Below are 15,513 nucleotides of genomic sequence, written 5' to 3' on the forward strand. Positions count from 1 at the left end.
TTCTGTCCATTCTGTGCACACCATAACAAAACTAGTCATTACAGTGTGTAATGAACTTGCATGTTAGTTGACTATTCTGGTTTAAACGGCCTGTCAGTCTGACTGTTGTCCTCTGTACCCTACAGACCTGCAGAGGGAACCTAGCAGCTGTGAGACACTACCAGGTTCCTCCAGGACTGACAGCTCTGGACCAGCTGTTGAAGAGGAGCACAGACAGAGACTTACCTTTGCCCACAGCAGCATCATTCCACCCTCACTGTATCCAGATGAGACAAACTCCCACCTGTTGCCTTCTAAGTCCTCTGACCAGCCAATCAAGCCTGGCCAGAAACAGTCCCAGTGTCTCTCACCTCCTACACAGCAGCACCCAGTCCCCTCCCCTGATATATTCCTGCAGGCCCCTTTCAGGATTGCAGGGAAAGAAGGGAGGGATGTGTTTACCAACTCCCCTTTCTCTCTGGCCCACAAGCCTGCTCTGCCATCCGATCCTTTCCTCCAGGCCCCCTTTGGGAAGAGGAATGAGATAGCTGGGGCTGCTGTCACTGTCTCCCACCCTCCACAGCCCAACAATCAGCCCCTCAGCCAGGTCCAGCCAAACACCCACCATCCACATAGTATTTTACATCCCAGTGTCCAGGGGAAGACCCTGTTCACACCTGTTACTGCCCCTAGGCCCATCATCCAGCAGGCCCAGCCCAGGTACTCCCGGTGCTCAGAGGTCCCCCTGCCCCAGCAGCCTGTCGCAGCCCACCGCGTGGTCTCCAGTGTGGGGCAGCAGGCTGCTGTGGGCTCGGTGGCTGTGGGCCCCCTGCACTCCTGGACCATTGGAGGCAGAGCTATAGTGGATCCATTCCTCAGGGCCCCCTTCCACCCCAGATGCCAACAGGGAAAGCCTTGATATCTGGACCCCCCTCCCCAAATTCAAAATCTGGCCCCACACCAAATGCCAAAGCTGGCCTCCATCTAGTGCCTACACGTAGGGAGGGAGGTTATCAGCAGAAGTCTGTCCCAGGCCAGCCCTGCTCTTTCCCCCTTGTGGAGGGTATAACCCAGTCCCAGCAGCCCACTTGTAAGTGTGCAATCTAGATTACTCTGGCTCCCTCTGTTGAGGATGTAATACGTAGACTGACTGTTTTTCTGTGCAATTGCAGTATTAATCATGACTCGCTCCATCTTGCCCATATTCAACTTGTTTTTTCACACGCTCGTTCTACCTCAGCTTTCTGATTCGCCTTCAGATGAAACACTCTGGTAGATTGCGGCACTTCATTTGCATTTCATGAGGATTTCCAGGACACATCAAACTGCTAAAACTATATTGAAAATAAAGATTGTCCAGGATCGTTTCACTTTAAAAGTACTAATGGCAATCTACATTTTCTGAATTTGAGAAATCTCCCGTGTAAAAGAAAAAGAAGAACAAAGGATATTGTTTTATTTGTTAGTGGTTTGTGTTTGTATACTTACTGTATATAATTTTTTTTACATTGTTTTCAACACCATGTTAATAATATACTAATGTTGTGTAAATGACATTGGGTTTATATGGTTCGACTTGATATATTATGGTAGTACTAAATTACATCAGTTGAGTATTTGCCTGATGAGCTGGTGACATTTGACCTCCATGTCAAACGTGTATATTCTCCTTCTATTAATCCATACTTTTTAACCGTTGTTTTACGCAGTTTCCTTCTTCACAGGTCAACATAGGTCTTTAAATGTTTTATAAAAAGACCTGTTGTCAACAGCAAGAGGAAAGGCTTATCGTGAAGGATACTTAGCTTTGGTCCATAACCATAGCAGGAGTCTCTATGCTGTATTTGAATGTCTTGGTAAGTTACTATGGATCAAAATGCACTCTAACATACAGTAATGTTATATGGAGCCCAACAGACAGCAGCTTGACACTGAGTATTCCAAACATTAGGAACACCTTCCTAATATTGAGTTGCACCCCCTCCCCCTTGTCCTCAGAACAGCCTCAATTCGCATTGACTCTACAAGATGTTGAAAGTGTTCCACAGGGATGCTGGCCAATGTTCTGTCTAAGCTGCGCTCGGGCACGCAGCTCCCTGGGACTGCTACAATAAATATCAGCGTGCGCAGAGAAGCACGAGATTGAACTTTCTAGTTTTCAACTTTCTAGTTTTCTCTGTTAACACTATCACCGTTTCCCTTTACTGTGGGAATTGTGATCGAATCAACGCAATATTAGCAACTTTCAATGCAACATCCCGAAACAAAACAATCTATGCAAGACATAGTATGCAAAACTAACTTTACAAGAGATTTTGTTTGTCGGCAGAACACATCAGAGCAGGATTCTATTACATTGACAGGCACGCCTCGGGCACATACTCTACACAGACCGGTGCAGCATAACCAATCAGAGCTGCAGTAGGCCTATATGCAAATAGACAATTGCCATTTCTGGATCTGTGCCATTCCTTTGAACTGGACTGTGTTTACAGCATCAGCCGTCATGGGTAGATGCACTTGTTTTGAGATCAAAGTGAGAGCTGCATGTAGCCACGTGTGCACATTTGTTCATATCCTTTGCTAGTTCGTGAGTTATTAGCCCAGTTATAGATAATTTGTAGTCAGCAGCGGGGGAGTGATTGTTCCCTACAAGAGTCAGGTAAAGAGCTTTTTTTTGTCTTAAAGGGGCAGTGTTGTATTTTGAAACAGGCTTGAATAAACTAAGTAGCCAATAGGCAGAGGGTAGCATAATTTGTCTGATTCTTTGTAATAATGGTATGGGAATAATGATGAATTTTCTAAAGTGGTTTCTTGCATCAAACAACACAACATTTTCAGTCACCTCCTTGTCTCGAGGACAAGTGTATAGCTCCACCCGGCACAGCCAGAAGAGGACTGGCCACTCCTCAGAGCTTGGTTCCTCTCTAGATTTCTTCCTAAGTTCCTACCTTTTTCTAGGGAGTTTTTCCTAGCCACTGTGCTTCTACATCTGCATTGCTTGCTGTTTGGGGTTTTAGGCTGGGTTTCTGTATAGCACTTTGTGACATCAGTTGATGTAAAAAGGGCTTTATAAATACATTTGATTGATTGTATAAACAGGTCAATGTCAAGCCCTGCATGTTTTTTTTCTTCACAAGTCTCATGGAATGTAGGCCTACATTGAACACCACACATTGGCTGCTACTATAGGCTGAATGGTAGAATGTTATGGGATGCATTTTCCCCATTGTTTTTGATGGTAGGCCACTCTTGTAGGACTACATTATGATCAAATAGCCACTTTACCACAGTTAAAACTAACTTAAAGTGGGTACAGCGTCAGTGTTCACAGTAAACGCGTGCCGGAAGTTGCACCGAATTTGCACGTTGAAGTTTGCACTCAGCAGAAATGTGCTCAATGATGAAACATTTTTGAGGGAACATTGATGCTGGCCCAAGTTGACTCCAATGCTTCCCACAGTTGTCAAGTTGGCTGGATGTCCTTTGGGTGGTGGACAATTGTTGATACATATGGGAAACTGTTGTGTGAAAAGTTCAGCAGCATTGCAGTTCTTGACACAAACCGGTGCACCTGGAACCTACTATCATACCCCGTTCAAAGGCACTTAAAAAAAATGTCTTGCCCATTCACCCTTACACACAATCCAGGTCACAATTGTCTCAAGGCTTTAAAAAACCTTCTTTAACCTGTCTCCTCCCCTTCATCTACATTGATTGAAGTGGATTTAATAAGTGATGTCAATAAGGGATCATAGCTTTCACCTGGAATCCCCTGGTCAGCCTGTGTCATGGAAAGAGCAGTTCCTAATGTTTTGTACACTCAGTGTATATTGTACACCTATTTCCCTTTAATGCATAATAACCTACTTACAGCAATGATTCTCAAACCTTTTCATCCTACAGACCATAGGAAATGTGTCTCTATGTACCACCCAAAGGCAAAACATGTAATAATATGCCACATAATATTGATGATGTAAATGAAAGACTTCCTTGTTGTGCCTTACATTGCACTTCAGATTAGGAACCTCTCTATCATTTTCCAAATGTTCCACATCGGATTAATACTGTATGGATGGCGCATGCTGTCATATGTTTTCTCTCACTTTGTGTGTGTAATTTAATATGCTCTCCTGTTAACTCTCTCACTCTGGATGTGTCTATTCCTGGTATTGATCTATGAAGTCCATTCATAGGAAGGGGGTGTTGAGGACAGCACAGCAGTCTGATGCTCTCACCTGTGATTACTGTTCAACAACACCCTCACTGGTCAATGCTTTAACAACCACACTGTGCTGTAAACAGAATGAAGGATTTTTCATGAAATGATGTAGTAGGCCTGTACTGGTTGTTTCTTTTTATTCCGTCACTTTAAATGTCTACCAATCTGATTAAACATTCGTGTTAACAATGTGCTTATTTACACATTTGTAATTCTACTCACTGTCAAGTGGCATTCTTACCACTAATGACTCAATTGTTTGGGTCATTGTTTGGATCCAGAGTGATCGGTCAGAAGGGTATTTTACCAAATGTAGTCCTTATACAACATGGAAGTGAAGAGTCTTTATATCTCTGATTGCTTCAGTGTGTGCGAGCATGTTCTCAGCATCACCCTCACCATGTAGGAAATTGCAACAGAAATAGCAGTAGAAGAGTGATCTACCAGTCTGTCACACAGAAGGAGTTGATCCAGGGGCAGGCCACAGAGGCTCAGCGCTCCCTTGGGTGTGTGAGTCTAGTGCCTAACCTTCTCTGCCAGGGCTCTATGGCATCATAGTTGGCCTTTGCTTTTACTGCCTCCAACCCCTCTGCCACCTAGTTTAGCTCGTTGGCGCTGTGATTTGCCACAGGCATGCCTATATGAGGTCACTCCCGACAGGATTGTGTCTCTGTGTGCTTCTCTGTGTCCTTCTATAATAGCTCATTTAACCCATTTTTATCCCATCAGTCACAATAGTGAGGAAAAAACGTTTGTACTTTACATGCTCTAGAGAAGTTAAAGTTGTATTATATTATGCATTATGAATGTGTCTAGTGTGATTCAGAGATGTTTCATACGATTTCTCAAAATGGTCACAAGACCACAAGCATTCATCTCCAAGGTGTACTTTTACAGAAACATTTGGTACTAGATGTCTGTATTCAACTGCTTAAAAAACAAATACATTGTTGAAATGTTCAAATATTGTCTTTGTACCTATCATTTTTAAAGGGTCTAGTTTACATATGTGCCTTCATTTTTGATACATTGCATCCCTGATGCTCGTAGTATATGAAAATATCTTAGCGGTCACATTTTTGACCAATGGGAAAATATAGTGGCTCTAAATTGATTGAAGTTGGGTTGGGTAATGGATATACATGATCAAGATGATCTTATAGATGATTTTACCGTTATCCATTAGCCTTTACACATGTTTAAATCAATGATTTTAATTGTAAATGTCATATTTTGTTATTTCAGGGAGAATTGGCCATGTGTAGATCCATACACTCAATTCGTGTAATATAACTTAAATATGTAATGTCAATAGGTTTGTTTTGTATCTCTTTCACAAGGGTAGACCTGGTTTATCAGAGTACTGGGACATAGCCACAGGTGTACACCTGGTTTTTATGGGTATTTGGGCTGAGATATGCAGGTGTAGATCTGGTTTAAATTAGTATTGGGACTCAGTCAAAGGTGTAGACCTGGTTTGTACTTGAGCTGAGGTGCAGGGGTAGACTTGGTTTACAGTTTGAGTATTCAGGCTTAGGCCAGGCTTAGTTGACTAATTGGGTTCAAGCACAGGTGCAGACTTTAGGTACCGTGTGTAATTTGGACCTGAAGTACAGGTGTAGATGTGTATAAATTGGGTCTGACGTGGAATTACACATTTTTATGACAATTGGGGCTCACATGTAGCAGTAGACCAGCTCTACAGTTGAAGTCGGAAGTTTACATACACCTTAGCCAAATACATTTAAACTCAGTTTTTCACAATTCCTGACATTTAATACAAGTAAAAATTCCCTGTCTTAGGTCAGTTAGGATCACCACTCTATTTTAAGAAATGTGAAATGTCAGAATAATAGTAGAGAGAATGATTTATTCCAGCTTTTATTTCTTTCATCACATTCCCAGTGGGTCAGAAGTTTACATACACTCAATTAGTATTTGGTAGCATTGCCTTTAAATTGTTTAACTTCAGTCAAATGTTTCAGGTAGCCTTCCACAAGCTTCTCAAAATATGTTTGGTGAATTTTGGCCCATTCCTCCTGACAGAGCTGGTGTAACTGAGTCAGGTTTGTAGGCCTCCTTGCTCGCACACGCTTTTTCAGTTCTGCCCACGAATGTTCTATGTGATTGAGGTCAGAGCTTTGTGATGTCCACTCCAATACCTTGACTTTGTTGTCCTTAAGCCATTTTGCCACAACTTTGGAAGTATGCTTGGGGTCATTGTCCATTTGGAAGACCCATTTGCGACCAAGCTTTAACTTCCTGACTGATGTCTTGAGATGTTGCTTAAATATATCCACATACGTTTTCTTCCTCATGATACCATCTATTTTGTGAAGTGCACCAGTCTCTCCACAACATGATGCTGCCACCCCCGTGCTTCACATTTGGGATGGTGTTCTTCGGCTTGCAAGACTCCCCCTTTTCCCTCCAAACATAACGATGGTCATTATGGTCACAGTTCTATTTTTGTTTCATCACACCAGAGGACATTTCTCCAAAAAGTACAACCTTTGTCCCCATGTGCAGTTGCAAACCGTAGTCTGGCTTTTTTATGACGGTTTTGGAACAGTGGCTTCTTCCTTGCTGAGCGGCCTTTCAGGGTATGTCGATTTTATAGGACTCGTTTTACTGTGGATATAGATACTTTTGTACCTGTTTCCTCCAGCATCTTCACAAGGTCCTTTGCTGTTGTTCTGGGATTGATTTGCACTTTTCACACCAAAGTACGTTCATCTCTAGGAGACAGAACGCGTTTCCTTCCTGAGCGGTATGACGGCTGTGTGGTCCCATGGTGTTTATACTTGGGTACTATTGTTTGTACAGATGAACATGATACCTTCAGGCATTTGGAAATTGCCCCCAAGGATGAACCAGATTTTTGGAGGTCTACAATTTTTTTTTTTTAGGTCCTGGCTGATTTCTTTTGATTTTCCCATGATGTCAAGCAAAGAGGCACTGAGTTTGAAGGTAGAACTTGAAATACATCCACGGGTACACCTCCAGTTGACTCAAATGATGTCAATTAGCCTATCATAAGCTTCTAAAGCCATGGCATCATTTTCTGGAATTTTCCAAGCTGTTTAAAGGCAGTCAACTTAGTGTATGTAAACTTCTGACCCACTGGAATTGTGATACAGTGAATTATAAGTGAAATAATCTGTCTGTAAACAATTGTTTGAAAAATTACTTGTGTTATGCACAAAGTAGATGTCCTAACCAACTTGCCAAAACTATAGTTTGTTAACAAGAAATTTGTGGAGTGGTTGAAAAACTAGTTTTAATGACTCCAACCTAAGTGTACGTAAACTTCCGACCTCAACTGTATGTATACATATACACACAAGCACATTTTCTGTCCATTAAAATAACATCAAATTGATCAGAAATATAGTGTAGACATTGTTAATGTTGTAAATGACTATTGTAGCTGGAAACGGCTGCTTTTTTATTGGAATATCTACATAGACGTACAGAGGCCCATTAGCAGCAACCATCACTCCTGTGTTCCAATTGCACGTTGTGTTAGCTAATCCAAGTTTATAATTTTAAAAGGCTAATTGATCATTAGAAAACCCTTTTGCAATTATGTTAGCACAGCTGAAAACTGTTGTTCTGGTTAAAGAAGCAATAAAACTTTCCTTCTTTAGACTAGTTGAGTATCTGGAGCATCAGCATATGCGAAGCATCAGCATTTGCGGGTTCCATTACAGGCTCAAAATGGCCAGAAGCAAAGTACTTTCTTCTGAAACTGGTCAGTCTATTCTTGTTCTGAGAAATTAAGGCTATTTCATGCGAGAAATTGCCAACAAACTGAAGATCTCGTACAACGCTGTGTACTACTCCCTTCACAGACCAGCGCAAACTGGCTCTAGCCAGAATAGAAAGAGGAGTGGGAGGCCCCGGTGCACAACTGAGCAAGAGGATAAGTATATTAGATTGTCTAGTTTGAGAAACACATGCCTCACAAGTCCTCAACTGGCACCTTCATTAAATAGTACCCGCAAAACATCACTCTCAACGTCAACAGTGAAGAGGCGACTCCGGGATGCTGGTCTTCTCGGTAGAGTTCCTCTGTCCAGTGTCTGTGTTCTTTTGCCCATCTTAATCTTTTATTTTTATTGGCCAGTCTGAGATATGGCTTTTTCTTTACAACTCTGCCTAGAAGGCCATCATCCCGGAGACGCCTATTCACTGTTGACGTTGAGACTGGTGTTTTGCGGGTACTATTTAATGAAGCTGCCAGTTGAGGACTAAAGCAATATGGATTACATGTTAGAGTCACTAATGGTATAAGATTTGCATAGTGGCATGTCTGGGAAAAATTTGGATAACTCCTTAAGGCTAAATTGAAAATGCTTAAGGCTAAATTGAGCCACTGTTAACTCAAGCAAATGACTTGGTCAGCATCCAGGAAGTGTTCTAAGCATAGGTAGCTTGGGGCATGAATCTTATAGAGCAGGTGTCTCATCTCTGTGCTGGCAGGAACACTGCACCGGGTCTTGGCAGATGGTGGGTATATCCAGAGGTATTAAGGATATACAGTACAGTTGCTAATGAAAGTCTACACACCCCTTGCACAGTCTTCACATGTTGCTGCCTCAAAATGTAATCATAAAATTGATTAAATTACATTTTTATTCCTATCGCTCTACATAAACTAATGAAAAAAATATATAGATTTGTTTTTTTTAAATGACTAACATAATACAAAATGAGGATGTATCGATTTGCGTATGTCTTCACACCTGGGAGTTAATACTTGGTGGAAGCACCTTTGGCAGCCATTACAGCAGTGAATCAGCAGCCATTACAGCACACCATTTTGAATAAGATTCTACCAACCTTGTACAACATACTGTATATACATTTTTTGGGGTCAAAATTGCTGAAGCTCAGTGAATTTGGTTGGGAATCATTGATGGACAACAATATTCAAACCTTGTTTCTGATTTTTAAGCTGATTTAAGTCAGGACTCAGACTGAACCATTCACGAACACTCAACACCCCTTGGAAAGCCATTCTAGTGTGTCTTTGGCATTCAAATTTGTGTCATTGCCATGCTCAAAAATAAAACTCTATCCCAGGGTTCGATTTTCAGAAGAGGAAGGCTTTCCTTTAACTTTTTACCTGGGCTTTGTTCTCCTTTCATATTTCTTCAGATTTTAACACACTCTTCAGTATCTGCCAGTGACAAGCATACCCATAACATGATGCTGCCACCATAATACCTAAATACAAAGGGATCAAAAACATTGCATTCACTCCACATTACTAGCCTGTATGATAAAGTGAAAAGAAGGAGCTTGTGTTAAAAATTCCACTCGAAATCATCCATTCTATTTGCAACAAGGCCGTTGAGTGCAAAACATCACGGTAAAGACATTCACTTTTTGGCCTAAATTAAAAACTTCAGGTTTGGGTCAAATCAAATACAACAAAACACAAAGTGAAGCGCTCTCTATTTTAAAATATTGTGGTGGCAGCATCATGTTATGGATATGCTTGTCATTGGCAGGGACTGGGGAGTTTGTCAGGATCAAAATAAATATGAAAGGGGCAAAGCCCAGGTAGAAAGTGAAAGGAAAACCACTTGCAAACGGTGCTCACCATTCTTCAACAGCCTTTGAGGTATGTTTGCTTCTGTTTGGTGGGTATGGCCTGATCTGTATGGATGTGACCATTTGAAATTTCAAAACTTGTGCAGCACACACCATACACATTATCCCTCTAAGCCACCATAATCACACAGTTTTTCAACTGGTCGCTCAGTACAGTATCGTTTCTGTTTTGTTGTACTGAACGCACCTCTTGTGTGTCTATCTGGGCCAGGGAAGATGAACTGGGAGAGCAGTGGGAGATAACATGAGAGTTCATCTAAAATGATATTACAAACACATAAAGCTCATTGTACAGGGGCTATTTACTGATTTATCAGTCTCACCTTAAACCCAGTACTGACTTCTCAATGCATTATTCATGTCTAGCTATTTCCTCTGAGATGCATTCTGTTTGACGTTAAGTACTCTGCATGAAATAGCCTACAGCGTCCTTACTTTTCCTGAACTTTATCTGTCTACTCTGCTCTCATACAGTATGTCATTTTGGTTAGTTCTAGAATATAGGTGAAGCTTATCAGCAAAAGTGATAATGAATGACATAACAGGCCATCTTTGTTCTGAAATTCTATATTTTATTACAATCTGAAAAAGGCCTGGCTGGTTTTGGATACATTCTGTACATTCTATACATTAATTGGAGGTACTCAGTAAGCACATATTCAATACACACTTATCTGGATTGGAAATGGAATTAGACCCTAGTGGATTCACAGAGATCCTCATTCCTAGTACTGCTGTAGGAGTGATTACACAACAAAATTCCCCATTTAACAACAGCCAAAGGTCACGTCAAAAGGTCAGTGTGCTCTGGCTGGTCCCTGATTTGGCCAATGGTAGGTCAGCCATGCTCATTTTAAAGGCATAATCTGTCCGATTTGGTGATTTCCAATGGTAATTTGAATTAATGACATATATTACAATAATGCCTTATGAGCTCAGTACAACTGTCATAACACAATATCTAAGGTTGTTAGTGTTTTTTGTAACAATGTAAAAGGTTGAAAATATCAATCAGCTCCATCAGCTCAAGTAGCAGGATCCGGCTGTTGAAATCACATATTGTGCATTTAACAGTCCACAGGACATGCTTTTCATTCCTTTGGCTTTAAAAACTCTTCACATGATTTCTGTGTGAACAAGCAAACAAAGTAATCCGTTCTTCCCCAGTCAGAGGTTTTCCTCATTGCTAATGTGTCTGACATGTTTGTCATTCCTTGCAATATACTTATTGATTGATGTATAAAAAAATGCATTCATTCATTCAGTGATTCATCCATAATACACACAGGTTTGTATCAATCAGCATGTAAGATGTACCTATATAACACATAAAAGACAGAGTTAAAAGCTGAGCCATTGATCTTTTAACTTATGAAATACTTTGTTTATCCCTTCTGCTAAAGATGTCAATATTCTGCTTCCATTGATTAAGCAAAGCAGTAAAGAGTTGGCATTAACTTCACTGTAGTCTCGTGAGTCTTACAGTAAAAAAAATGATACAACTTCCTGATCGGTTAGAATAGAGAACATGGAAAATCTAATGGAACTTTGTTTTACAGATCAATTGCTCAGCTTCTCTGAACCATTGAGTGAAGTAGAGCTGGGCTTGCTGTCCTGCCTGTCAATCTGTTGATAGTGGTTTGGATTGGTGGAGAAGAGAAAGGCACAGTATTCAGGACATTTTCAGGGGCCCTCAGGGTCCTTGCTGCTCAGTTCTTTAACGTATGCATTGGCCTTCCTTCCTTTTTCCTCAGAGAAATTGGTCATATGGGTGTGGGGGAGGGCGGGAAGGGGGAGGGGCTCTGCATGAGGGTTGGGCCTGAGGGGTCGGCGAAAAAACAGGTGCAGGGTTGGGTGGAGCAACAGGTAGGGGAGGACTTACAGAAGTTGGGGGCAGAGCTTGGTTTGGAGGGGGGGTGTAAGGAGGGGGGGTGGATGGCAGGGGTGGAAGAGTGGAGGTGGGAGAGGGGGGCATGTGGGAGAGGGTGCCATGTGAGGAAGCGTGACTGTAGGTGTGAGGCAGACTGTAGATTGGCGTGGAGGGCTGGTGGTAGATTGGATAACGAGGAGCAGGGTAGGATTTCACCCGGGTGAAGCTAATGCACCTGCCCTGTAAATTAGGAGAGAGGGATAAAACAGGGAAGAGAGCAATAAGAGGCAGTCATCAGGGCCCAGTAAAAAAAAAAATTGATTAAAAAAAATTAGCAATGAAATTCGATTAAATGTTAGAATTTGGTATTTCAAAACAAAAAAATGACATTCTGAACTTCCGGATAAGGATTCAGTAATCCAATCTGACCTTGAATCAGGATTAAATGTTGTTTTCGTGTTTTTCAAAATTCTAAAGGCAGTGATTAATATAGTTTTGATGCAGAAAATCAGGATAATCTTGAACCCACAGAAAGGGTGGATTTAGAAAGGTGAAAGGCACTACAACTGAGATATTTCAAATGTAACTAAAATGGGGAGGCTTAAAAAACGTTCTTTATTCTGATAATTAAAGCTTCATTACGTAAAATTTACTGCAGTATACTGTGGACACCCCTTAGTGGATTTGGCTATTTCAGCCACATCCGTTGCTGAAAAGTGTATAAAATTGAGAACACAGCCATGCAATCTCAATAGACAAACATTGGCAGAACAATGGCCTTACTGAAGAGCTCAGTGACTTTCAACATGGCACCGTCATAGGTTGCCACCTTTCCAGCAAGTCAGTTCGTCAAATTTCTGTCTAGGAGCAACAACGGCTCAGCCGTGAAGTGGTAGGTCACACAAGCTCACAGAACGAAACCACCGAGTGCTACAGCGCTTAGTACATAAAAAACGTCTGTCCTCGGTTGCAACACTCACTACCGAGTTCCAAACTGCCTCTGGCGGCAATGTCAGCACAAGAACTGTTAAACGGGAGCTTCATGAAATGGGTTTCCATGGCCGAGCAGCCGCACACAAGCCTAACCTCACCATACGCAATGCCAAGCATCGGCTGGAGTGGTGTAAAGCTCGTCGACATTGGACTCTGGAGCAATGGAGTGATGAATCACACGTCACCATCTGGCAGTCCAACGGACGAATCTAGGTTTGGCAGATTCCAGGAAGCTACCTGACCCAATACATAGTGCCAACTGTAAAGTTTGGTGGAGGAGGAATAATGGTCTGGGGCATTTTTTCATGGTGCACAAATCGAGATCCATACAGAAATGGTTTGTCAAGATTGGTGTGGAAGAACTTGACTGGCCTGCACAGAGCCCAGACCTCAACCCCATCGAACACCTTTGGGATGAATTGGAACGCTGACTGCGAGCCAAGCCTAATTGCTCAACATCAGTGCCCGACCTCACTAATGCTCTCGTGGCTGAATGGAAGCAAGTCCCCGCAGCAATGTTCCAACATCTAGTGGAAAGCCTTGACAGAAGAGTGGAGGCTGTTATAGCAGCAAAGGGGGGACCAACTTTATATTAATTCTCATAATTTTGGAATGAGATGTTTGACGAGCAGGAGTCCACATACTTTTGGTCATGTCGGGTAAATGTATTCGGTCAGTTGTTATTTTGAGTAGTGCCAAATAAATGCAGAAACATAACCTGTGCAACCTGGGCCCAATTTTTTTAAACATTTAATCTGTATCAGAATGACCTGGATTCTGTAATCCCCTTTTTTTTGCCATAGAATCTGATTGATTTTGACCAAGTTTTTCAGAAAGGATCAGATAAGATCATTCTGATCCAGATATCACAATATTAAGATCACAGAATCCAGATTTGTTTGTGCTTTGAACAGGCCTACACCTTGCCATCTATTGAACAGGTTATGGTACTACTTCTACACTGTCATTGGGGAACGAAGATGAGTGAACTACACTGAGCAAAAATATAAACATGCAACAATTAACAATTTTACTGAGCTACAGTTCATATAAGGAAATTAGTCAGTTGAAATAAATTCATTAGGCCCTAATCTATGGATTTCACATGGCTGGGAATACAGATATGCAACTGTTAGTCACAGATACCTTTTAAAAAAATAAGTAGGGCCGTGGATCAGAAAACCAGTCAGTATCTGGTGTGACCACCATTTGGCTCATGCAGCGCGACATATCTCCTTCGCATAGAGTTGATCAGGCTGTTGATTGTGACCTGTAGAATGTTGTCTCACTCCACTTCAATGGCTGTGTGAAGTTGCTGGATATTGGTGGGAACTGGAACCCTCTGTCGTACACGTCGATCCAGAGCATCCCAAACATGCTCAATGTGTGACATGTCTGGTGTGTATGCAGGCCATGGAAGAACTGGGATATTTTCAGCTTCCAGGAATTGTGTACAGATCCTTGCGACATGGGGCCGTGCCTTTATTATGCTGTTTCCAGCTACAATAGCCATTTACAACATTAACAATGTCTACACTGTATTTCTGATCAATTTGATGTTATTTTAATGGACAAAAATGTGCTTTTCTTTGAAAAACAAGGACATTTCTAAGTGACCCCAAACTTTTGAACAAGTCAGTTGAAATTACACCTACCCCGAGACCTGTGACAATCATATCAGATCCGACCCAGACCTGTGACATTATTTAGAATTCTGGATCTGAACCCGCTCAGGTCCCGGATCGTGTCTCGGGTATTCGGGTACAGGTGGATCAATGAAGACCTCTAACAGCGAGTACAGTAGAGAGCTGAGAACACACCCCTGGGGGGCCCCTGTGTTAAGAGTCAGTGTGGAGAAGGTGTTGCTGCCAATCCTCACAACCTGTGGTCTGGTCTGCCTATCAGGAAGTCCAGGATCCAGTTGCAGAGGGTGATGCCCAGACCCAGGGCTCTGAGCTTGGAGGGAACAATAGTGTTGAATGCTGAACTGTAGTAAATGAACAGCATTCTCACATAAGGGTTCCTCTTGTCCAGATGTGTAACATCCGTATGAATAGAGATGGAAATGGCATCTTCCGGGGATCTGTTGGAGCAGTAGGCAAATTGGAGTGGGTCCAGTGTGCCTGGCATGCTGGCCTTGATGTGGGCCACAACCAGCCTCTCGAAGCACTTCATGATGGAGTGAGTGCGATGGGGGTGATAGTCATTTGGGCATGTCACTTTGTTTTTCTTGGGCACTGGGATGATGGTCTCCTTGAAGCAGGTGGGGACTACAGCCTGGAAGAGGGATAGGTTGAAGATGTCAGAGAAGACGCACGCCAGCTGGTCAGCACACACTCTGAAGAAGCAGCCAGGGATGCCATCTTGGTGTTCACTCTTTTGAGAGTTTTCCCTCACATCAGCTTCGGAGAGCAAGAGCACCTGGTCGTCCGGAGCAGCGAGAGGTCCTCCTGGATGGCTCGGTATTGCGAGCATAGAATGTGTTGAGCTCGTCTGGGAGGGAGGCTTCGGTGGGTACCACACAGCTGGATTTGCCTTTGTAGTCCGAGGAATCTCTGTAGTCCTTGCCAGATGCGTCGAGAGTCTGAGTTGTCCAAACATCAATTCAAGTTTGAGTCTGTATTAACTTTTTGTGTCCCTAATGGATTTGTGGAGCTCGTACATGCTTGCCTTGTACATGTCACGCACCACGGAGTCATCGGGGTTCATTCTGCTGACATTGAATGCTGCAGTATGGGCTCTAGCATGGTACGGATATCTCCATTCGGTTGGGGTATGTCCGGATTGTTATCGTGGATACATTATCATCAACACATATCCTAAT

At 42.4% G+C, this 15,513-nt stretch overlaps 2 protein-coding genes across 12 annotated transcripts in view; one reads left to right on the forward strand and one right to left on the reverse strand.

The window, feature by feature from the left end:
* The window catches only part of LOC106564698 (AP2-associated protein kinase 1), a 34,921-nt gene extending 29,753 nt beyond the window's left edge, over nucleotides 1-5,168 (forward strand). For all 11 annotated transcript variants that reach the window (XM_014130964.3, XM_014131010.3, XM_014130983.3 and 8 more), the window contains one exon: nucleotides 126-5,168. In XM_014130964.3, the coding sequence (XP_013986439.3) occupies nucleotides 126-898 (773 nt within the window). In that variant the 3' untranslated portion in view covers nucleotides 899-5,168. The remainder of the gene's footprint in view (nucleotides 1-125) is intronic.
* A 5,209-nt stretch (nucleotides 5,169-10,377) lies between these two features.
* The window catches only part of antxr1b (ANTXR cell adhesion molecule 1b), a 33,288-nt gene continuing 28,152 nt past the window's right edge, over nucleotides 10,378-15,513 (reverse strand). The window contains exon 19 of the mRNA XM_045690095.2: nucleotides 10,378-11,936. Within this exon, the coding sequence (XP_045546051.2) occupies nucleotides 11,577-11,936 (360 nt within the window). The 3' untranslated portion in view covers nucleotides 10,378-11,576. The remainder of the gene's footprint in view (nucleotides 11,937-15,513) is intronic.

This window comes from Salmo salar, chromosome 01 (genome assembly GCF_965601325.2).
Source record: "Salmo salar chromosome 01, fSalSal1, whole genome shotgun sequence".
In the NCBI taxonomy this organism is placed as follows: domain Eukaryota; kingdom Metazoa; phylum Chordata; class Actinopteri; order Salmoniformes; family Salmonidae; genus Salmo; species Salmo salar.